Source organism: Equus przewalskii, chromosome 2 (genome assembly GCF_037783145.1).
Source record: "Equus przewalskii isolate Varuska chromosome 2, EquPr2, whole genome shotgun sequence".
In the NCBI taxonomy this organism is placed as follows: Eukaryota; Metazoa; Chordata; class Mammalia; order Perissodactyla; family Equidae; genus Equus; species Equus przewalskii.
In genome coordinates, this window is record NC_091832.1 from 16,537,816 (window position 1) to 16,561,831 (window position 24,016).

Genomic DNA, 24,016 nt, shown 5'->3' on the forward strand with positions numbered 1-24,016 from the left:
ACCTGCAAGGTGGTGGAGAATGAACTCTGGCCACAGGGAGCTGGGTTCAGGTGCTGGCCCTGCCTCTCAGGAACATGGGACCTTTGCAGGCCACCTTCCCTCTGTGGTCCTGTGTCCTGTGCTGGAAAGTAGGGTGGCTGGGTGAGATGAAGTCCACAGTGACTTCCGACTTTGAAATTCTGACCGTGCTCCTGGGGAGAAGGGCCCTGGGAGGCTCTCGGAGCTCAGAAAGCCTAGCCTGCCCGACCTTCAGCTGGCCCTTAGAGGACGCGCACACTGAGGGCTCCACCCGGACCAACTGTGCCCCTGAGCTTGGCAAGAACCCCATTCTGAGCCACTTCCGGGGTATCCCTGGGGCACTGAGTAGACAAGGAAAGGCTACCAAGCTGGAGAAGCCTGCCCAAATGGTCCTCCCAGCTCCTACTTGGCAGCTGAGGTGCTCACAGCGGCAGTAGCCTGTGAGCTTTCATAGGCTGGGGCAGTGGCTTTGGCTTCACCATGAAACATGGGCTTGGAGGGGAGTTAGCAGTGGACTAAAAGCCGTGAATGATGCCCCTCATGGACATTCAGAAGCCAGGGCCAGAGAAAGTGATACCAACCTCGTCATAATCCACCCCTTGGAAAGCACATCCCCGAAGAACCCCCGGCCCTTCCTCCCGCACCAGCCGCAGCACGGGCCGCTCTCCATCCTGCGGCATCTGCATCGTTATCACAGTGGACCCGAGTGCAGCTGAGGCAGGAATTGCTGTTATCTCATTGTATAGATTAGGCCGCTGAGGCTAGGGAGCTGAAATCCGCTCAGAGTCCCTCTCACGGCAGAGACTGGCGCATGGGCCTCCTCTCCCGAACTGGCCTGCCGTCTGTTCCTGACTCCCCCCCACAGCCACAGTCCTCAGAACCGACAGTGGGCATCGAATCACCGACCCCACTGTGAACGTGAGGGAGGGAGGTGTGGGCAGCGCTCAGGGGCAGGGAGCCGGGGGTCCATGGGTTCTTGTTGGGTCTCTGTGGTGAACCTTTTCGAGATCTCACGGAGCCGCTCAGGCTGTGGACGAGTCACAGTAACTCACTCTCTCTTCTCTTTTGTGTGTGTATTTCTGTGTGTGCACTTTCGTCAAGTAGAAGAGCGTGAATTCCCCTCTGCGGCCATCCGTCTCCGACACGGGAGCAAAGGAAAGAAGAGGCCGGACGGAGCCGCCCGCGGCGTCCAGCGTGGCTCCTCTCGTGCGGGGACCAGGGATGACTGGGCTGTGCACCCAGACGTCTCCAGCCTTCAGCGGTTTGCGTAGCACACAGGGGACTCGTAGGGGGCCGCTTGCCACTGCCAACTGAAACAATACGATGGCAACATTGACATCCTTCGTGACGTTCCCACGACAGACATTCAGGCAGAAAGTGCTGGCGCGTTTTCTGTCTGCCAAGTAGCGGGCCATGCCTCAACCACGTGAGTGGTTTGGGCCCTGATGACCTGCTCTGAGTCCACTCGCAGCCAGTGACACTTGCAAAAAATCCCCAAAGCCGTCTTGGGTTCGGCTTCCTCAGCTCTTGACCAATGTGGCCGAAAGCAGACGCCTCCTTGGGACGCTTGGATTATTCATAGATGCAGCCTGCCCCGAACCTCCCTGAGTAGCATCTCGAGTCTCCGTGGAGGTCATGGATCCTGAACAAAGTGTCAAGGGCACCAGGAAGGCTGAGGGAAGTCCCCGGAAGCGGCTGACCAAGGGAGAGGCCGTCCAGACCAGTGTTTCGTCCAGCGCTCCGCACCCAGGCGGCAGCACAGCCGCCACCCAGGAGGCCCCGCTCCAAGACCTCCTAGCCCCGCAGCCCTTCCCGGGCCCTTCGCCAGTTCTTAGGGAAGGCTCTCAGGAGAAAATGGGCCAGCAGCAGAAGCCCCCCAAGAGGTCGTCCATCGAAGCCTCTGTCCACATCTCGCAGCTTCCGCAGCACCCTCTGACACCAGCATTCATGTCGCCCGGCAAGCCCGAGCATCTCCTGGAGGGCTCCACGTGGCAGCTGGTCGACCCCATGAGACCCGGACCCTCTGGCTCCTTCGTGACCCCTGGGCTCCATCCTCAGAGCCAGCTCCTCCCTCCCCATGCTTCCATCATCCCCCCGGAGGACCTGCCTGGCATCCCCAAAGTCTACGTGCCCCGTCCCTCCCAGGTCTCCTTGAAGCCTGCAGAAGAGGCACACAAGAAGGAGAGGAAGCCACAGAAGCCGGGCAAATACATCTGCCAGTACTGCAGCCGGCCCTGCGCCAAGCCCAGCGTGCTCCAGAAACACATCCGCTCGCACACGGGCGAGAGGCCTTACCCCTGCGGCCCCTGCGGCTTCTCCTTCAAGACCAAGAGTAACCTCTACAAGCACAGGAAGTCCCATGCCCACCGCATCAAAGCCGGCCTGGCCTCCGGAATGGGCGGCGAGATGTATGCCCCGGGGCTGGAGATGGAGAGGATCCCAGGGGAAGAGTTTGAGGAGCCCACCGAGGGAGAGAGCACAGATTCAGAAGAGGAAACGGGCTCCACGTCCGCGCACCCCGCGGAGCTCTCCCCGAGACCTAAGCAGCCCCTCCTGTCCAGCGGTTTGTACAGCTCCGGCAGCCAGGGTTCCAGCCACGAACGCTGTTCCTTGTCCCAGTCCAGCTCCGCCCAGTCGCTCGAGGACCCCAGTCCATTTGCAGAACCCTCATCCGAACACCCCCTGAGCCATAAACCCGAAGACACGCACACGATAAAGCAGAAGCTGGCCCTTCGCTTAAGTGAGAGGAAAAAGGTCATCGACGAGCAGGCGTTCCTGAGCCCGGGCAGCAAGGGGAGCACGGAGTCTGGGTATTTCTCACGCTCCGAGAGTGCCGAGCAGCAGGCCAGTCCCCCCAACACCAACGCCAGGTCCTACGCCGAGATCATCTTCGGCAAGTGCGGGCGCATGGGGCAGCGGACCACCATGCTGACGGCCACCTCCACCCAGCCCCTCCTGCCCCTGTCCACGGAAGACAAGCCCAGCCTGGTGCCTTTGTCTGTGCCCCGGACACAGGTGATCGAGCACATCACCAAGCTCATCACCATCAACGAGGCCGTGGTGGACACCAGCGAGATAGACAGCGTGAAGCCGAGGAGGAGCTCGCTGTCCCGGCGCAGCAGCATGGAGTCCCCCAAATCCAGCCTCTACCGGGAGCCCCTGTCGTCCCACGGTGAGAAGACGAAGCCCGAACAATCACTGCTGAGCCTGCAGCACCCGCCCGGCGCCGCCCCCCCTGTGCCTCTGCTGAGAAGCCGCTCCATGCCTTCGGCCGCCTGCACCCTCGGTACCCCCCACCACCCCTTCCGAGGTAGCTACTCCTTCGACGACCACGTCGCCGACCCCGAAGCCCTGAGCCGCAGCAGTCAAGTGTTTACTTCCCACCCCCGGATGCTCAAGCGCCAGCCAGCCATCGAACTTCCTCTGGGAGGGGAGTACAGCTCTGAGGAGCCCGGGCCAAGTAGCAAAGACACGGCCGCCAGACCCGCAGACGAACCGGAACCCAAGGAAAGCGAACTCACCAAAAAGACCAAGAAGGGTTTGAAAACGAAAGGGGTGATCTATGAATGTAACATATGTGGTGCTCGGTACAAGAAAAAGGACAACTACGAAGCCCATAAAAAGTACTACTGCTCAGAGCTTCAGATCGCAAAGCCCCTCTCGGCGGGCGCCCACGCTTCTCTGGAAGCCGAGAAGAGTCAGGCTGAGCAGGAACCCTGGTCCCAGATGATGCATTACAAACTGGGGACCACCTTGGAGCTCACTCCACTGAGGAAAAGGAGGAAAGAGAAGAGCCTTGGGGACGAGGAAGAGCCGCCTGCCTTTGAGTCGACAAAAAGTCAGTTTGGCAGCCCCGGGCCATCCGATGCTCCTCGGAACCTTCCCCTGGAGTCCACCAAGTCACCAGCAGAACCAAGCAAGTCAGCGCCCTCCCTGGAGGGACCCACGGGCTTCCAGCCAAGGACTCCCAAGCTAGGGTCCAGTTCAGAATCAGGGAAGGAGCGGAGAACAACGTCCAAAGAAATTTCTGTCATCCAGCACACCAGCTCCTTTGAGAAGTCTGACTCTCTGGAGCAGCCCAGTGGCTTGGAGGGAGAAGACAAGTCTCCAGCCCCATTCTCGTCACCCCCACCCGCACCGCACGGACGCTCCGCACACTCCCTGCAGCCCAAGCTCGTCCGCCAGCCCAACATTCAGGTCCCTGAGATCCTGGTGACCGAGGAGCCCGACCGGCCGGACACAGAGCCTGAGCCGCCCCCTAAGGAACCCGAGAAGACGGAGGAGTTCCAGTGGCCCCAGCGTAGCCAGACGCTCGCCCAGCTCCCTGCGGAGAAGCTGCCACCCAAGAAGAAGAGACTGCGCCTGGCAGAGATGGCCCAGTCGTCGGGGGAGTCCAGCTTCGAGTCCTCCCTTCCTCTGTCTCGCAGCCCAAGCCAGGAGAGCAGTGTCTCTCTGAGCGGGTCCAGCCGCTCCGCCTCCTTTGAGAGGGACGACCACGGAAAAGCCGAGGCCCCCGGGCCCTCATCCGACACACGCTCCAAACCCTTGGGCACCCACATGCTGACTGTCCCCAGCCACCACCCACATGCCCGAGAGATGCGGAGGTCAGCCTCAGAGCAGAGCCCTAACATTTCCCATTCTGCCCATATGACTGAGACACGCAGCAAATCCTTCGACTACGGCAGCTTGTCCTTGACAGGCCCTTCTGTGCCGGCCCCAGCGGCCCCAGCGGCCCCACCAGAGAGAAGAAAATGCTTTTTGGTGAGACAGGCTTCTCTGAGCAGGCCTCCAGAAACCGAGACAGAGGCCGCCCCCAAGGGAAGACAGGAGAGCGAGGACCCGAAGCCCTCATCCAGTAAACCTCCCACCAAAAGCTCATTGCCCCAGATTTCGTCAGCGGCCACCTCGCACAGCGGACACCCAGGAGGCAAGAGCCAGGTGCAGGACAGACCTCCACCGGGGTCCACTCCGCCCTATACGGAAGCACTGCAGGTGTTCCAGCATCCCACTGCCCAGCTCGCCCTGCATGAGAAACCGTACCTGCCGCCACCCGTCTCCCTTTTCTCCTTCCAGCACCTCTTGCAGCATGAGCCAGGACAGCCTTCAGAATTCTTCTCCACCCAGGCCATGTCCAGCCTCCTCTCCACGCCGTACTCCATGCCCCCGCTTCCTCCCTCCTTATTTCAAGCCCCGCCACTTCCTCTCCAACCTACTGTTTTGCACCCAGGCCAACTCCACCTCCCCCAGCTCATGCCTCACCCAGCCAACATCCCCTTCCGACAGCCCCCTTCGTTTCTCCCCATGCCATACCCTGCCTCCTCAGCACTCTCTTCTGGGTTTTTCCTGCCTCTGCAGTCTCAGTTTGCCCTTCAGCTCCCTGGCGACGTGGAAAGCCATCTGCCCCAGATCAAAACCAGCCTGGCCCCGCTAGCAACAGGAACCACTGGCCTCTCCCCCAGCACAGAGTACAGCAGTGACATCCAGCTTCCCCCTGTGGCTCCCCCAGCCAGCTCTTCAGCACCCACGGCAGCCCCTCCGCTGGCCCTGCCCGCCTGTCCGGACACCATGGTGTCCCTGGTTGTGCCCGTCCGCATTCAGACTAACATGCCGTCCTATGGGAGCGCCATGTACACCACCCTCTCCCAGATCCTGGTCACCCAGCCCCAAGGCAGCTCAGCAACTGTCGCTCTTCCCAAGTTTGAGGAGCCCACGTGCAAAGGGGTGACCGTGTGTGGGGCAGATGTGTACGAAGTCGGGCCCAGCACAGCAGGGCTAAGTGAGGAGCAGAGCAGAGGTTTCCAGACTCCATACCTGAGAGTGCCTGTCACATTGCCTGAAAGAAAAGGCACTTCTCTGTCGTCAGAGAGTGTCTTGAGCCTGGAGGGGAGTTCATCAACAGTGGGCGGAAGCAAACGCGTCCTGTCCCCAGCTGGCAGCCTCGAGCTCACCATGGAAACCCAGCAGCAAAAAAGAGTGAAGGAGGAGGAGGGTTCCAAGGCAGATGAAACGCTAGAGCTGTTGAAGCCGTGCAGCGTGGTGCTCACCAGCGCCGAGGACGGCAAGAGGCCGGAGAAATCCCACTCGGGCAGTCAGGGCCAGGGCAGGAGGGAACTAGAAACACTGTCCAGCGTGTCCTCAGATCCAGCTGGCCCCAAGGAAGTCCCTGTGCGTCCTCACCCCTCCTTGCCCCGTGTGACGGCCCCAGGCTCAGAGGCTTTGAAGGAATATGCCCAGCCATCTGGTAAACCTCACCGCAGAGGGTTGCCCGCCCTGAGCATAAAGAAAGAAGATTCCAAGGAACAGCCTGACCTCCCTCCACTGGCACCTCCCGGCTTGCTGCCTCGGTCAGAAACGTCTCCCAGACCAGCCAAGTCGCAAGAAGGTACGGACTCAAAGAAGGTACTGCAGTTCCCCAGCCTCCACACGACCACTAATGTCAGTTGGTGCTATTTAAACTACATTAAGCCAAATCACATCCAGCATGCAGATAGGAGGTCCTCTGTTTACGCTGGTTGGTGCATAAGTTTGTACAACCCCAACCTTCCGGGGGTTTCCACTAAAGCTGCTTTGTCCCTCCTGAGGTCTAAGCAGAAGGTGAGCAAAGAGACATACACCATGGCCACAGCTCCGCATCCTGAGAAAGGAAGGCTTGTGCCATCCAGCTCTCGCAAGCCCCGCATGACAGAGGTGAGTTCAGCCCTGGTTTTCTTCTCCCCACTGATTGCAAGAGGCTCTGCTGAGCTTTTAAAGCCACTCTCTCCTAAGGTTGCATTTGCAAAACTAGGGCCAGAGGAGTGGCCAGATTTCCTGTCTGTCAGCTGTGGCTGGTCACCTTACCAGAGAACGTTTCTATTGGGTTTCTTTGTCAGTGTGTCCCTCACATCACTGGACTAGGTACATTTCAGTAAAGTGAACTTTGAAGAGATCCTTTTTCCCGTTAGCTTCTATTGTAAAATCAAAGACACAATCTCAGCCAGGAAAAAAAAAAAAAATTTCTGAAAGACCAACTTGGGAAACGTGGCTGATGGCAGTGCCTGCAGCAATTTTGGAACCTTATGCCACTCCATCATATGTTTCTCCCTCGTCCTGTTAGTCGTTTCCTGCCTTTATTATTCTCTACATCTGCTGTTTCTGTTCTCTGGTACCGCTTGAAATCTTCCCATTTCCAGAGATTCTAGAATTTAACACAAACAACTCCTGAAACATGCCTTCTTTCTTTTCGGTGAGGAGGGTAGCAAATAGAACTGGACTGCAGTATCCCCCTTTACCAGTCAGTGGCCGTGCCACTCACAGCTTGACCAGTCTGTGCTGTGCAGTAGCACCCGGCCTGACTAAGGGCTCATATTTACTCCTCCATTGCCTCTGACCTGAGGCTGCCTCAGGAGCCCTAAAATGATGCCTGCAAGTTCAGGAAGTTTAAAATTTGATGAGTCCAGGTTTGCTTCAGACAAATGACACCTCCATACCCTGACAAGGCCAGCCTAAGGGTTCAGGCCATGATGTGTTATGCCGACACGGCATTTGTGGAATAGCAGCTGCTCCTGTTGATTAAGCAGCCTCGCCATGCCAGGCGCTGTGCTGGGTCCTTGAATCCAGTCAGCACTCGTCTTCAGCTGTGAGGTAACAATACCATCTCCAGTGTGCAGAAGAGGGAACTGAGGGTCAGAGGGTGAGACAGGTCAAGGTCACAGGGCAAATATTTGGCCAGCTGAGAATTTGAACCCAGACCTGTCTGACTCCAGAGAGTCTATTTTTCTTTTTTCAGTTATTTGAGGAAAGAAAACCGTAAAAGAGGATGGCAAATTTAAAGATATTCATTAGCGTGTCTTCAGGCCAGTTGCTTTGACCGAATCAAGCATAAATCCTCTCAACTAAATTCGTACTGTAGAAAAATGAACAAAATTGTGTTCTATAACTTCTCTTATATTCGTATCCTCCTCTTTTACCATTGGGTGTATTTTGTACATTGAATTTGTCCTCAGCTCAGCTGGATATCTTCACAGAACCATCTTCCAAATTTATTCTTTAAACGTCCTCATCAGTCTGCAGAGAGTCCTAAACAGGATTTCCACTTTGGCTCTGCAATGTCTCTTCCTGGCCACAGCTACTCCCACGATACTGTTGTCATTACATTCATACTTATAACTCCTTGTGCACCTACTATGTGCCAGGTACTATGCTAAGCTTTACTTTTATCCTCACAACCACTTTGAGAGTTAGGGCACTATGTCACCATTTTATGGATGAGGACACCAGAGCACAAAGAAGTTAGGTAACTTGCACAAGGCCGCACGGTAAATGGCAGAGCCTGGATTTAAAACTAGCTGTCACTCAGAGCCAGTTCAGATGATCTGGACTGCCTCCCTCTTTTAACAACTGGACACTAAAAGGTCGTTTAAGAAAAAGGAAGAGTTAATTTGGCTTAACTGGTTTGGCAATTCTTTGTGTAAAATGCTGCTTTCCTAAAAAGAGCTGAGACCTGCAAACTTTTTCTTGGAATGTTCCATTGGTTTCGCTGGCATGTTTTCTACCAAGTGCACCAATCTGGTGCATTAACGTAACTGCATGGTCCAGTGCTTGATGCCTTTCTATAGTTACGCCTCTCTCTGGGCTCTGTTTGCTTATCTCCAGTGATGGGGAGCTCACCACCTCTTGGTACAACCCAACCCATGTTTGGACAGTGCTTTTAGAAAGTTGTTTATTATGCTGAGCTGACTTTTGTCATCCCGTAGCTTCCATTCTCTTTAAAGCTCTTCCTAACCATCTTCCTGCAAGTCTAGGCCAACCTATCAGGTTTCAGTTTGGTCACAGATTTTTTTCCATGCATGAGCCCTGAGGAAACCCAACTTTATACAAGAATTCACTTTGCAGCCACGTTCTGTTCCCCAGGTTTCTCCTTCCTTTTTTCCTCCTGGGGGATCATTTTGACAACCACCTGCACAATTGCAAAGAGATTAAGAACAAGGATTCCAGTGCCAGGTGGTCCAGATTTGAATCCCAATACCTCACTTACTAGCTGTGTGACCTTGGGCCAGTTACTTAACCTCCTGTGCTTTTGTTTCCTCATTTGTAAAATAGAAATAATATTAACACTTAGCTCATAGGACTGTGGAGATGATTAAAAGAGTTAAAATATCAAAGTGTGTTTAGAACAGTGCTTGTCACATTGGCACTCAATAATTGTTTTCACCTATTGTTATTCATTTTATTATCATTAAAAGCCAAAGTGGGGGCTGTCCTGGTGGTGTAGTGATTAAGTTCCCATGCTCCACTTCAGTGGCCCAGGGTTCGCTGGTTTGGATCCCAGGCATGGACCTACACACTGCTTATCAAGCCATTCTGTGACAGCATCCCACATACAAAATAGAGGAAGATTAGCACAGACATTAGCTCAGGGCCAATCTTCCTCACCAAAAAACAAAAAGCCAAAGTGGATCCCTGGTCCTCCTGCTCAGTTCCAACAGTGTTTCCTGGTAGAGTGGCTCATTGCCACCAAAATCACCTTCCTCCAGCTTGGCCCAGACATCACAGCTGGTTGTGAGAGAGAAGTCATGCATCAGCCTGAGGGAGGCCCCTTAGGCACTCCATGGATGGCCCAGAAGGCAGGCCGAGATGGTAGTGAAAACAGCATGCTCTGGAAATCCACGGGTATTGCACAACATCAGCTGCTTCTGTGGACCGTTGCAAAGCAGCGGTCCATACCCTCACTTGGTTTTCACTCCCTGTCTCCAATTCTGAAGAGATCCCTTTGGGGGGGTCACTGAGTCATAGAAGTTGGCCCTGGAAGGAGTCTTCAAGATGGTCTAAATCCCCTCAGACTCTGAGGCCCAGAGAGGTGAAGTAATCCACCCAAGGGTGGCTCAGCACACAGTGGCCTACATGTTGCTAGAACTCAGTTTCCCTCATTCCCAACTGGGTACCTTTCTGCTCAGCCCCCACCTGTCCTTGTAGCGGGCAGGTGTGGTGGCCGGCACAGGGGACTGCGGTTCTCAGATTGTCCCAGCACCAGGAGATATGGTCGCTTCTCCCCCTGGCTGTAAACAGTACAGTTTCTCATGACCTTAGTGACACTGGCACAAAGTGGGAGGAGAATCTCCCTCCCAGTACTGCTGGCCCCAGCCCCCAGCCCAGCATCCCTGCTCCCTGCTCCAGGATGTGCACAGGCCCTGTTTTGGGTGCTGGCATGCCCGAGGAGACCAAGATGCGGACCTGTCCCCAGAAGCTCCTAGACTAGTGTAAAAGAAGGAGCAACACAGCTCTCGCGGGACGGCCTGGTCTTCCCGTGAGAAAGAGCTGGTCAGAGTCCCATGTTGACACCAACTGACCTCGTGGCCTTGAATAAGAGACTTCACCTGTCTGGGGATGAGTTTCCTTCTTTCTGTAAAGTGGGGCTCATAGCACCTCTTCACGGGGTACAGTGGAGATTAAGTGAGCCACAATTAAGTCTAAGTGTGCAGTGCCGTCGAAGGCGTCGTTCCATTATTTCTACTTAACCAGCCATGATTTTGTCGTTCCTGCGGCGGGCCAGGTTCACCTCCCTTCGCTGGTTTCCTCGGAAGCCCAGAAAGATATAGCTAGAGTGGAGAAGGAAGAGGAGAAGCGAGGGAAGCCGGAGGAGGACGCTCCTGCCTCGAAGCGAGGGGAGCCGGCAAGGATCAAAATCTTCGAAGGAGGGTAAGAATCACGTTTGGTTGGCAGTGTCTGCCTCTCGCGCCCCGCCGGTGGGCTGGGGATGCTGCCGGCTGTGTTCAGAGGCCCTGAGCGTCTCAGCCGGCAGGGCTGTGTTCACAGGCGCCCTGGGGTTCCAGCCGTGCCTTCCAGCAGACGCCACCTTTGTGTGACTCGCAGGCCACCTCTAAGAATGCTGGGCTCCTTGATGGTGGACGGGGGATGCTGGGTGTATTCTGAGGACTGGAGCCATCTAGGTCTTTGTCTGGCCCATCTTTCCTCAGATGCTGGCCAGGTTTCTACTCCTTGCATTGGGTTGACAGTAAGTCTCCCAGGTCTTTTCTGGCCTGCCACTTACCTTGGTGTATGTTCCCGAAAAGTCACCTGTGTCCTGCCTAAGCAGCCACCTTGGCATGCCTGGTGTCCTACGGGGGACCCGGGCTCTGCCGACTAGGCTGTTAGCAGGGCTGATGGCACACTGCACAGACCAGCTGTTTACACTGGTCTCCATGCTGACTAGCCGGGGTCCAGGACTCATTGGTTGGTAAATATTTAGAGCATCACCCCTGGTGTTTCACCTTTGGTGCTTGTCTTTGGAAACCTAAGGATCTAAGCGTCTCGGAACTCACAACTGCGGGGCCCTGGGCTCCAGAAGGGCCCTTGTTTCAGACTTGCTCTGTGGAAGTTTCGTGCAAGCTGTGTTCTATGTGACCACGTGTTTGCTCCCTGGGCTGTGATGTCTGTAAGCAGGTCGCTTGGTGTCTGTCTCAGGGTCCTGTGTCTGTGTCCCCAGTTTGATCCATGCAGCCCTTGTCCTACCCTGTCCTGAGGGATGACAGCACGGAGGAAAACCTACCTCCCAAAGAGGACAATCCCCTTGAGCACCTGCCAACACGGGATGTCACGGGGGCCCGCGATTCTCCAGCACCTGCAGGTGCACCACTGCCAGGGTCAAAGTGGGAGGTGCTGGGTTCCTCTGTAAAGCTGGGAAGAGCAGAGACTACCAAGCTCCCGAAGGCCGCTAGTGGGTGGCACTGACCAGCAGGGGCTCTCAGGAGAGGGGGTATCTGGAAACAAAACATGGGGACTTGGGTTGTCACAGTGACAGGGAGGGACAGGGATGGTAAACATCCTGCAGTGGTGGGGACACCTTTCCCTAGGGGAGAAGCATTCTGCCCAGAGTTCCAGTAGTGGCTCCACTGAGAAACACATGCCAAAGGTTTTCAAAAACCTGACCCTCTTTGCTTTTAGAGGGTGGACCGCTTTCTTCTCCTGCTATTTGGTTAGAGCGCCCTCTTGTGTCTCTGTTCTCCTATCATTGGGTCCTTTCAAGGCCACATAAGACTTCCTCCAAGGATGGTGCATCTGTTCACAGCGACGTGCCTTCTTCCCTCTTGCTTCAAGGACTGTCTCTGGGGCCCCCCGGGGAGCTGCTGAGTGTCAGCTGGGGCATGAAGAGGTTTGCTTCGGATGCCCCGGAGGCATCGCCTCCAGACTGGAGTTCCGGTTCCCTGAGGGGGCTCCCCACTGCCCCCATTCCCCTGGGGAGCCTGAGCTCCGGAAGGGCAGCTGACAGGAGCCCGTCCCCATCCCGGTCAGTTCACGGCTCCAGCTGCCTGCTGGAGTCCCTGCCACGTGGTCTGCCCTAGCTGGAAGGGAAAGGTTACCCCTGAGTGCCCTTCTCGTCTTCCTGCAGCTTAGACATCAGTGCCCACTCCTGCCCCACTCCACCCTCCCCTCGCCCCGTCCCATCCAGACTGTCACTTAGTCCTACCTGAGCTCCCTCTCCTTCAAGGTCCGCCCCCCTGCCCCAGAGTAGCTCTCCCACTTGCCTCTGATCCACTCAGACAGTCCCCTCCCTGCTCCAGCCCTGCTTCCTCATCTGTAAAAGGGGACGGTGGCATAGTTTGTGGATTGTCGGAGGATCCTGCGTGACCCTGTTTGTAAAGGTCAAAGTTCCTGGTGCTGACCCGTGGGCATCGGAGCATTTTATCACTACTGTCTCCATCTCTTTTCTCTCGCCCCAGGATAACCTCACTCTGTTCTGTTGGCTGTGAAAAATACTATCCTCACTCTCTCAACTTGTCACATCCAATTGGAACACTCCGGGGGGTCGTGTAGTGTTGCTAGTTAGATCCTCTTCTCCCGCAGCCCAGCTGTCCCATCAGGGCATCTGCTATGCCTCCCGCCCCCACTTCTGGGGACCCCTCTACGTCATGGTTCTCTTGGGGCTGGTGTCACCCCTGGAGTGTTTGGAAATGTGGGGCTGAGAGTGTTTTGGTTGTCACATAATTGAGGACACCTCTGGCGTTTCATGGATGGGGCCAAGGATGTGACCATCCATATGACCACAGAACCATGAATCCCACCCAAAAAAGCCAATGGTGCCCCCCACCAGAAACACTGAATATATCCTTCAGGTACCCACCTGAGGTCACCAAGGCTTTGCTTGAGACTCATTTCTTCGTTTTGTTCTTTTTTTTTTAACACAGCAAGCATTTATATTCACTCCAGTACGTGTTTGATGAGCGTCTGCAATAGGGTTCTGTTCCTAGGAGACCCTGAGAGATCGAGGCCGACGGAGGCCAAGAGAGAAATAAGGGAAAATGGTGAATTGTGCTCTGGATCTTAAAGCTTCTGCTTCCATGTTATTAGCCAGAGCAAGCTGTGTGGCCTCACCTGCCTTCATGATAGTGGGGTAGTGCAGCCCTACTATGTGCTTGGGAGAACCAGCGATGTTTGGCGGACAGCACCGACTACTCCAGTGGGTCTAACATGCACCTGCCACTTGTTATTTTTCACTCAGCAATGTTTTTGCGTTGTGTCGATGTTGATCCGTGTAGATCTAATTCATAGCGATGAGTCAGTGAGCGAGACAGAGAGTGGATGCTGTCTGAGTCCAACCCTCATGCGTCTTTTCATCACTAGTCAAGCTGCTCTCCCCGTGTCCTACTCTTCTTCTTGACCTCCAGCCCAGCAGTCGATCAATTAATCGATCCATCAAGGAGGAGCTATGTTGTCAGTGCCTTATGGGTGCTCTGTACTAGAAGATACCATAAGCTGCGGGGTAAACCCTGGTCCTGCCCTCAGGGGCTGGGGGACTAGTTCAGCTGCCAGCACAAGGCCCGGGGCTGAGGTGTGGACTGCCAGTGTGGACGTGCTCACAGCAGGCAGGGACCCCTGGGGCTGGAGTAACCAGAAGGGCTTCCTGGAGGAGGTGAGGCTAGGCCTGGAAGCGTGAGTGAAACTGGGACAGGCAGAGAGGAAAGGTAGGTTGGTCAGCAGTCAGGGTGTTATGGCGACTCATGTACCAGGTCAGTCGGACTGATTTCTTCTGGCCTCGAATGTTCTCCCTTGTCGACGTTGTCCATCTCCTTGGCTTCAAACCTCGTCTCTGTGCCCATGACACTAAATCTGGGTCTCCAGCTGGGACCTCGCTCCTGAGATATGGACCCTTGTGTCTGATGCCTCCTGGGCACCTTAACCTGGGAGACCCTGGGCACCTCAAACTCAGCATGTGCCAACCAATCCCTCCAGTTGCCACCAACAGCATCTCCTTCCACATCCAGGTCTCAGATGATGCCCCTAGCCCATCACCCTCAAAACCTGAGTGTCGTCTTGGATGCCTTCTTCTCCCCTGATACTCCCCCTTCCAATTGGTCCCCAAATTGTGGTGTCCACACAGAGTGGTCTGTGACTGAGATGTGGCCTCAGTTCACCCACGTTGCCACAGCTCTGGTCTCCCTCTCTCCGGGCCCCCATGTTGGTGCCATTGAGTGTCCTTGATTGTGGTTCTGCCTGTGTCGCGCCTCTGTTCCAGAGCCTTCTGTGGCTGCCTTACCCATGGGATCCTGTTAAAATTCTGGATCTTCCCAGCCCCGCGGCCTGACCTGCCCCTGCTGCACTTCACCTTCTGTGCCTACTGGGCTCTTCCCATGGCCAAGTCCAGCCAGCCTTCAAAGGGCAGTGCGCAACCCTCTCCTCTAAGCAACCCCTCGGATCCCTCCAGACGCCCTCATTCTGCGTGTTGCTTCTGGAATAACGCTGGTGTTGAAATCCATTCCTGTTTCCCACCACGTCCGCTCCTGACTTGGGTCCTAGGGCCAGGCTTTGCACACGCGATGCATCGATTCCTGTGTGTGGCACTGATCTCCTGGCACGCAGCCCCCTCCCTGACGTCCCCATCACCTCCATCCTGAACAGAGCCTGCGTTTTCCCTGCGGCCTCCGGGAGTGCCCGTCAGTAATGCGTTGGCTCTCTCACCCAGCACCTGTGCATTTGCCGTGGTTGTTTTAGAAGCGCTCTTTTGTTCAAGAACGTTGCTTTCACAACTACAAGGTTCTGTTGTTCACTGAGGGTGATGCCTATATTGTCCTAATGCTAGTTCACTTGTTACAAGGAGAGCCGGGAGCTCAGCCCAAAGGGCTGATGTGGAAAAGGGAGAGACTGGAATTGATAGGAACTACTCGGATCCTGAAAGTGGCCCTCCACACCCAGCTGGGAAGGAGGGGTGTCACTGCTTGGGTCCGAAGGGGGTGATGAGCTCAGATGGTGCCACCCAGGGAGGCCAGGCCCAGCTGGCTGGGGGTTCTCAGAAAGGTGGCCATGGGCACAGGGCAAGGGGTGGGTTGAATTTAGGGGGCAGCCCAACCTCGACTTGTCTCTGGGATACAGGGCAGGGGAGCAGAAGCCCAGCTGCGTACTGGGCTGGTGAGGGTGGGGTCGGTGGACTCATGGGCATGGGGTTGCACGGGGCTGGCCCGTAGCCTGTCAGGCCTTGAGCAGAAGGAGTCCATGCCAGACCCTGCCAACTGGAGGACTTAGCTGCTGATCTGAGGGAAGACCATCTGTGCTCTGTCTGAGGGCATTGGATCCCCCCTCTTCCCACCTACCCCCAAACACCCCAATACATCACTCCAGCCGTTGCCTCACTCCTGGCCCGTTCAATTCAGCATATCCAGACTTCAAGGTTCCCACCTTAAAAACTCTCCTTTGACTGGAGGGCTTATACTACCAGATTTTTCTGCTTCCCTTTAAAGAAAAACTCGAGAAAGCTTTGACTATACTTGCCCACCTCCGTGTCTTCCCTCCCTTCCTCTCTCACACCCGTTCCAGGTGGGCCTTTGGGCTCATCACACCTCAGAAGCTGCTCTTCTCAAGGCCAACAGTGACCTCCACCCCGCAGAATTCCAGGGTCCCTTCTCACTTCTAACCTTTCCTGATCCATCGGCAGCATTTGACAGAGTTGATCCCTCCAGCCTCCTTGAAACACATGGTCCACTTGGTTTCCAGGGCGCCATCTTTCTTGATCGCCCTCTTCCTTTGCCAGTGGCACTTTCTTGTTGTCTTTTGTGATTTCCCATCATCTCCTGGTCGCTAAACATTAGGGCCCCCAGGGCTCAGTCCCTGGGCTTCCCCTTTTCTCTGTTAAACTCACTCCCAAGGTGACTCTGTATACCAACTATAGGCTGATGACCCTGGACTCGTATCTCCAGGTGGACTTGTCCCCAGAGCTCCGTGCCAGGTCTCCAGCCATGTGTGTGACGGTCCACCTGGGCGTCCAGTGAACTCACCCCTAGAACCCGGAACAACAGGCGGTGAAGAACCACAGTGACTCCCAGGGCTCCTGGTACATTTGTTAAAGAAGTTATTTTAAAAGTTTACCTAATTCAGTATTGTCCCACTTGATGGAGTTACATCTTTAACAGATGTGCTTTTCTCTCTCATGTACTTTTATTTCTAATAGCTGGACTTATTTTTATTCAGATCTCAGAGTTTATGCAGTATATCCAACACGTGTTGTTTATGGTGTACCTGTATTTTAAAAGCCTGTGTGTATGTGTGTGTGTGTGTCTATGTGCGCATGTGTGTATTCCTGAAATAGTAGCTTGGAGAGAATAGTTTTAAATTTGTTCAATTTAAAGGTTATTTTCTTTTCTAATAATTTTTCACAAACCCATTTCTTCTTGCACTTTAAAACCTAGACGTGTAGCATATTTTTCATGCTAAATTTCTAAATTTCTACTCTGTCAAGCCCCATCTTACTGTGAACTCCTGATTAAGGATGATGTTGAATAATGTCTCTAATGGTATCTGCTACCTCTGTATATTTATTGGGGAACAAATTGACTAAATTATGAATTAAATAAATAGTGATTAGTTGGAGCTTTTGGGGTAGGTGTAAAAAATAAACTCCTCAGATAAACCACTCTAAAAATTCAAACTGGAAGAGAAAATGCATGTGTCTAAAGGTTGGTCGTGGAAAGGTTATGAGAGAGGCAGAGAAACTGTGCCCGTCTCCACACACTTGTTAAACGTCTCTTTGAAAGTCTTTTAAGTGGCCAAAGGAAGAAAGGGTGTGTTTGGGGGCCGGCCTGGTGGTGCAGTGGTTAAGTTCACACATTCCGCTTCAGCGGCCTGGGGTTTGCAGGTTCGGATCCCGTGCACAGACCTAGCAGCGCTTGGCAAGCCACGCTGTGGCGGCATCCCACATAAAATAGAGGAAGACTGGCACAGATGTTAGGTCAGCAACAATCTTCCTCAAGCAAAAAGAGGAGGATTGGCAACAGATGTTAGCTCAGGGCCAATCTTCCTCACCAAAAAAAAAAAAAGAAAGAAAGAAAAGAAAGAGCGTCTTTTGAGAGAGAGAAGCAAATCACTTGTTCAAATTCTGCACCGGCAGCTTCCTTTCTCCGGACGTTCAGGCCCAAAACTGCTCTACCTCGCTTCCATTAGCAAATCCTGTCATCTCAACCTTTGAACCCATATCCAGAATCTGCCCCTTTTTTCCCACCTCCTGGGTCAAGCCCCTGCCATCTCTCATCTGGATTATCACAGCCTTCTCCTATAATCTCTGGCTTCTGGCCTTTCCCAGTACAGTGTATTCTCAACCCCACAACCAGAGTGATCCTGTTAAACGTCAGCAGACCCTGTCACTCCTGCTCTACACCCTCCAAAGCCCTCGAGTGCTGGCCCCCGCTCCTCCCTGACCTCCGCCTGCCATTCTACTCCTCACTCCCTGCCCTCCATCCAGTGGTCTCCTTGCTCTTTGTCAGACATGCTTCTGCCTCAGGGCCTTTGCACTTGCTGTGCTCTCTGCCTGGAACACTTCTTCCAGAGAGGGCCATGGCTCCCTCACTTCCTTCAGTGAAGCCTTTCCAGACCACCCACCCACTCTCCCCTCCTCTGGCATTTCTGATCTGCCTTTCCCTTCCCTGCTTTATTTTTCTCCATATGTTTACTAGTTTGTTTCTATTCCCTCCACCAGAACATAAATATTGTGAGAGGGCAGGAATTGTGTCTTGTTCACTGCTGCATCCCCACTGCTGAGAATAGCGCCTGGCACCTGGGCCCTGCTGGAGAATGTTTCTTAACTGAAAGAACTCCCTCCAAATGGTCAGGATTAGCTGAGACCTCAGGTGAGGGGGCAGGTCCCTGGACTCAGCAGCTCTTGGAATGTGAGCAGGACGGAAGCCCTGGGTCTCAGGAAGGAGCAGGGACAAAGTCAGGGCTGAAGTGGCTGGACAGGACCAACCCACCAACCAGAGTCAGGCTTAGTCTGGGAAGATGATGTCAGGCCGCCTCAGTTAGGGGGCACGTGCCTGGGGTTGGAGCCAAGGTCGTTAGCTTGCTGACCTGCCCTGCAAGGGTTAAAGGTAAAAATGAAACATGGGATGCCAAAAAAGGCTGGCGCATGGACTGCCTGCTCCCAGCCAGTGCCTGCTCTGGGCAGGGCCCTTGTTCTAGGGCTGGAGAGGAAGGGTGCTGGGTGCCCAGCGCTGGACGGGGAGCTGCTCTTCTTCCTGGGTGAGTCCAGGCTGCCAGAGCCCTGTCTTCTTCCTGAGAAAGACCCAACGGCTTGATCTCTCTCTCTGCCCCTCAGACTTCTCCCTGGAAGTATAGACGCGAAGCTCTGAGTGTGGCCCCAGTGGCTGGGGAGTGAATTGTCCAACCCTCATCACATGTGCCGACGCTGGGTTTTGTTCTCTTTCTTTATCCCCCAAATCCTGTTGCCCCATCTCTCCTGGGGAGTATGACCTGGACTTGGGGAAGGGGTAGTGGCTGTGGGCGCAGCAGGGAGCGCAGGATGTTACGGAGTCCAGGCGAGTCGTCTGGTGGCTTAGAGCAGGGAGAGGGCAGTGAAGGTGGGGAATGGCTCTATAGGACTGTGATGGATTGAATATGGAGGGTGAGAAAGAGAAGCTGGGATCGAGATGACTACCACGTTTCTGGCTCAAGTCACAGCTGGGTGGATGGTGGTGCCCTTTACTGAGACGGACGGGGGTGAGAGAGGAGAGTAAGAAAGAAGTTTGAGGAAGTGGGGATCAAAACTTGGTGGACATGTTAATTTTGAGATGCCATTCCTACATCCGGGTGCTCAGGGCAGCGTTTGGGAACTGGGTGTATGAGCCTGGCATTCAAAGGCCAGACCTGGGCTGGAAATACACGTTTTGGAATGTGCATTTGTCGATGCAGAGATGCTATTTAGGGGGATAGGACTGGATGGGGTCACCTGGGGAGATGGGGAAGAGAGAAAAGAAAAGGGCATCCAGGACTGAGCCCGGATACCCCAGCAGTTAGAGGGCAGGTAGAGACGGGGCTGCAAAAGAGTTGAGCAGGAAAAGCCTGAGGAATAGGAGGGACCCAGCAGAGCAGCAAGTCCTCAAAGCCAAGAGCAGAGGGTGTTCTAGAAGGAGGGAGTGGTCAGCTGTGCTGAGTGCTGCTCAGAGGCCCAGGAAGGTGAGGACAGGCCTGTGTCCATGGGATGTGGCCACAGGGAGTCACTGGTCCCCTTGATGGGAGCTGTTTGGGTGGAGATGGACTCTGATGGCGTGAAGTGAGACGTGGAGGTGGTGCGTGTCAACCTGTGTCCTGAGAGGCTGGCTATGGAGGGAAGCAGATAAGATGGGGAGTGAGGGGTAGGACCTGGAGGGAGCATGAGGTCGAGCAGGTGGGCGTTTCAACTGAGAGATCCTCGTGCGTGTGCACATGCTCCTAGGAATGATTGACAGCCAGGGGCAGATGATGAGGCCAGGAGAGAAGGGGGGCCGAGTGCAAGGCAGGGGCCTAGCGAAGGTGCGAGGGGGCGGGGCCGGAGCTGCGATGAGAAGGGGGCGCTTGTCCTGTCCTGTAGTAACAGGAGGAGAGAAAGATGCTGGTTGCCATGCAAGCAGAGTTGATGGTTTGGGGGTAGGTAGTGGGGAGGGGTCTTTGAGCCCCAATCCGGGCCTCTTTTCACAGTTCCAGGCCACCTATGGGCTCGAGATCTTCACCAACAATAGATTTGTGAAATAGCTATTTTGAAAACAGGAGCAGGAAATTTCTGTTCCCAAGAAGCCACTTAGATTCTTGAGAAAGTTATTCCTTTGTGAAGATTATCCCCCGAATGAAAATATCAGCTGTTAAATAGTCTGGGTCTACTGTCTGTCCCGGCCTGGCGTCTTTCTCCTGAGTACTCAAAGGACTTCCCAGGGAACACTCCCTCCAGGCATCAGAGAAAACTCATTATGTCACTACTAAACCCATGTCACGGGCAGTAAAAGAAGACAATGTGCAAAGCAAAATGGAAAAGAAAAAAGACATATTGATTGTGGGGCAGACTGAGCGTCTGAGTGTGCTAGGCCAGAGTCCCCGGGGCCCTGAGGACTGTCAGGGAAGACCTAAATGTATCCTATTAAAATTTAAAACAGAATCCATTTCTCAAGCCTGGTCCAGTATGGGGCTAAGGCAGCAGGGGCTCAGCCTGAGGGGGAGGGGGTGAGGCTGGAGTCTTCACCCCAGCACGTGATGGCTCTGGGGGCTGCAGGTGCAGCCAGGACCCAGCATCCTCTGAGCCTGGATGGCATCTGCCTGAGTCCTGGCCTCCGTCCTGTCCTGGGGCATCAGGCCGGTGCCCAGGAGGAAGCTGGCTCCTCCCTGTCTCTGCTGTGGGAGGAGCAGCCCCTTTGGGAATGGTGGGACGTGTGTGCTTGTTCTCTCTCTCTTTCTTTCAGTTTTTATTTTTATCAAAGTTACACATGCACAGAGTTTAAAGAGCCAAACAGTTCCATACATTTCATTATGGAAAGCAGCAATACCCTTTCTCAGCAACACACACCCCCTCAGAAGCACTAACTTTCATCTCTTTTAGCTGATTATCTTGGTTTACCTCCATCTCTCTAAATAACGGGCCTGGCTTGCTACTATTGGACTTTTCAGCGTTAGGCATTATAACTAGTGTCCCAAGAGCCTTTCCACTCTCCACATACGTCCCCCATCCCCCATCCTTTCATCAGAGGTGTACGATATGTAGTTCACAGCTAAGTCATATCATGAACTGGGGTTACTTTTTCTCTCCTATACAACTTTTCTGTTTTCTCTGTGGATAAAAAGCATGTGTGTGTGTGTGTGTTTTAACTTCACTTAGTTTTCTATATATTTATTACTAATTCAACCCCCGAATTCTCACCTCATCAAATGTCCCCTCAAGCCATTCAGAGGCCTCAGGGGACGCTGTCAATTCCGTCTTGCTGACTCAGGCCCCTCCCTGAGTCATCCAGCTGGCTCCAGGCTGCCTGGTGCACAGCCACCAGCCCAGGGTCTCCCTGCCCCCCGACCCTGCAGATTCTCCTGCCTCCTCTATGGGATCTCCTCTGTTTTGAACATGGGGCGCTGCCACAGCATGGCTTGCTGAACAGGTGTGTAGGTTCACACTCAGGATTCAAACCCACAAAGCCTGGGCCGCTGAAGGGGAGCACGACAACTTAACCACTATGCTGCGAGGCTGGCGCCCCACCATCTTTAATAACAGACTAATAGTAGGGTGGTTTTTAAATATGTTTTATCCATGGAACTCATTCTTCCAAAGAACTCTTCCAGGAGATCAAGCTCTCAGCCTCCCCCGTAGGCCCCAAGGGCCCCTGTGGCGCCTCCCTGAACTTCTTGGACTCAGAGGAGCACAGGGGAAGATGTCAGTGTTCCAGAAAGTCTACAAAGTCTTTGGGTTTTGGACTGAGACAGAGTCAGATTCTAGCCCTGCCTCCAGCAATTACTGGCCAGTCCTTAAGAATAGGGACGATGGTATCTACTTTCCAGGCTCCTTGTGAGTGCTGAGTAGTGAGATAATACAGGCTGCTTATTATTATTGTATATTACAGACCTGGCATACAGGAAGCACTCAACAAAGATGCTGCTTCCTTCCTTGCTTCCTGCCTCCTTCATTGTTCCTCGCTTCCTTCCATCTTCCTTTCTTCCCTCCCACCTTCCTCCACCAGCATGATTCTGGTCTTCTGCCCAAGCAGGAGAGAGCTGCTGAAGGCGGTAAGCCAGGCTGTGACTTTGACGGCACCTGGGTTGTTGAGCAGGTGGAGTGTCTGACAATGGGCTTGAGTGTGGGTCCACTTGAACTCTAACAACTGCAAAGTGCCGGAAGCTTTCACCGTTTCCGTCTTTGGGCATTGTTTGAAACAGGCCAGGAGGGAGGGAGGTAATGTGGTGTGAGCCCTGGAGCTGGAGACTTGGGCAAGTTTCCTCTCTGGAGCTCGGTTTCCTCGTTTGTAACTGGAGGCTGTGGGAAGGGGTGTGGGTCTTGGGGTCCAGGGCTGGGGTCGGAGTCCTCACTCTGCCGTTGTTATCGCTGAGCTCTTGGGCAGTGCCTTCGCTCTTTCTCATCGGAAGAACGAATGGTCCCATGTGGTTTGAGTGAACCATCTCTGGCTATCATGATGTGGCGTGGAGGATCTTTCCAACTCTTGTCGGCCCATGAGTTGTGTCAGCTCTGCACTCCCTACTGGGAGAGGATGTTGCTCAGAGAGTCTGCAGGGAAAGGCCTGAACAAGGGGTCTGTGCATGCTATTGCAAGCCCTTGTCTCTCCCCAGGGAGAAGCTGGCCTTCTCTGAAGGTCAGAGAATCTCATCCTTCTCTGGCAGGAGCCTTTGGCAGCGTGCCCCAGCCTAAGATGAGCCATCTTTTGGAAAGAACTTCCTTTCCGAGCCAGAGCTGGGTCTTGAGTATTGCCTTGCCTGAACACACCCAGGGGAGGGGACGAGGAGGGCAGAGGAGATGCTGAGTCTCTAGAGGGTCTTCTGGCCCCACAGCTTAGAAAAGTGGAAAGAAAGTTGCTCTACCTGCCATGGTCTGGAATCTCTTCGAGGAAGGGTCCCGACTGTGGTCTGTTCCCCCCAAGTATCGGAGCTCCTTGCTGGCCACAGGGCAGAGGCCTGGCCCCAGGAGACCCTGACATCCTAAGCCAGCCGTCTCCTGAGCCCTGCGCTTGCCCACCTCGGTGCCCTCAGTCACGCTCTCTGGGTGCCTCTCTCCACCCTGGAGATAGAGGTGCCACCCTGGGCTGTTGTGAATGTTACATAGAATCAGACACATGAAACACTCGCCCGGAGCCCACACCCTCCATCCCACCCCGTTGCCAATCAGAGAGAATGAGTGGCATCCTTCGCTCCCTGCCCTCTGAGTGGAGTCCTTAGCTCAGTTTAGTAGTAGAGCGTGGTGACGAGAGCATGGCTTTGGCATCAGCCAGACTGGGTTTGAATCCTGGCTCTGCCACTGATTAGAAAGTCACTCACCCCTCCTATGGCTCAGTCTTCTCACCTGGAAAATGAGAAGAATAATAGTACCTATTCATCCAAGTTGTTGAGAATCAAAGGAAATGGTGTGTGATGTAATGTACCTGGCACAGTTCCTGGCACGTGGTAAGGTGACCTCTTATTCGGCCAGGAATTATCAATATTTACTAATATGATTGTGTCGCCAAGAAAAGGGTAAATCCCTGGTGTGTCTCCCATTTCTACCAGCACTTCGTGGTAGAGTGTCAGCTCTGGATCCTGGATCCATCAGAGTGACCATCTGCTCTTAAGTAAGTTATGTAACTGCTCAGTGCCTCAGTTTCCTCATCTGTGAGACGGAGATGACAACAGTGATTCCATCTCGAAGGGTCTGAATGAGGATTAAGTAAGACACTACATCTAAAGAGCTTACGGTACTTAATAGTAAGTGTTCGATCAAAGTCCCCAGTGATTATGATCATGAAAAGGTCCCTGGAAATCATTTCATCCAAATTCCTCGCTTCACCCAGGAGGAAACTGTGGCCCAGAGAGGCATTCACACAGCATGTTAATGACAGAAGCCAGCCTCTTGGCCCCCATTCAAAACATGCCAACAGGATGAGAGGAAGGACGATGCGGTAGGCTGTGTTTGAGTGCATGAGGACACGCGCCACTTTGCTGTGGCTGCGTTGATGGCAGGGAGATGACATGGTGGTGAGAACAGGTTGGAAACCTAAAGTGCCTTCAGCTCCCGGGAAGAGAGATGTTCAATCCAGAGGATTCCTTTGGTTCA

At 54.1% G+C, this 24,016-nt stretch overlaps 1 protein-coding gene across 5 annotated transcripts in view; it reads left to right on the forward strand.

Annotated features, from left to right (window-relative positions):
- The window catches only part of HIVEP3 (HIVEP zinc finger 3), a 482,443-nt gene that overhangs the window by 424,780 nt on the left and 33,647 nt on the right, over positions 1 to 24,016 (forward strand). For all 5 annotated transcript variants that reach the window (XM_070610044.1, XM_070610048.1, XM_070610046.1 and 2 more), the window contains 2 exons: positions 1,123 to 6,705; positions 10,547 to 10,692. In XM_070610044.1, the coding sequence (XP_070466145.1) occupies positions 1,654 to 6,705; positions 10,547 to 10,692 (5,198 nt within the window). In that variant the 5' untranslated portion in view covers positions 1,123 to 1,653. The remainder of the gene's footprint in view (positions 1 to 1,122; positions 6,706 to 10,546; positions 10,693 to 24,016) is intronic.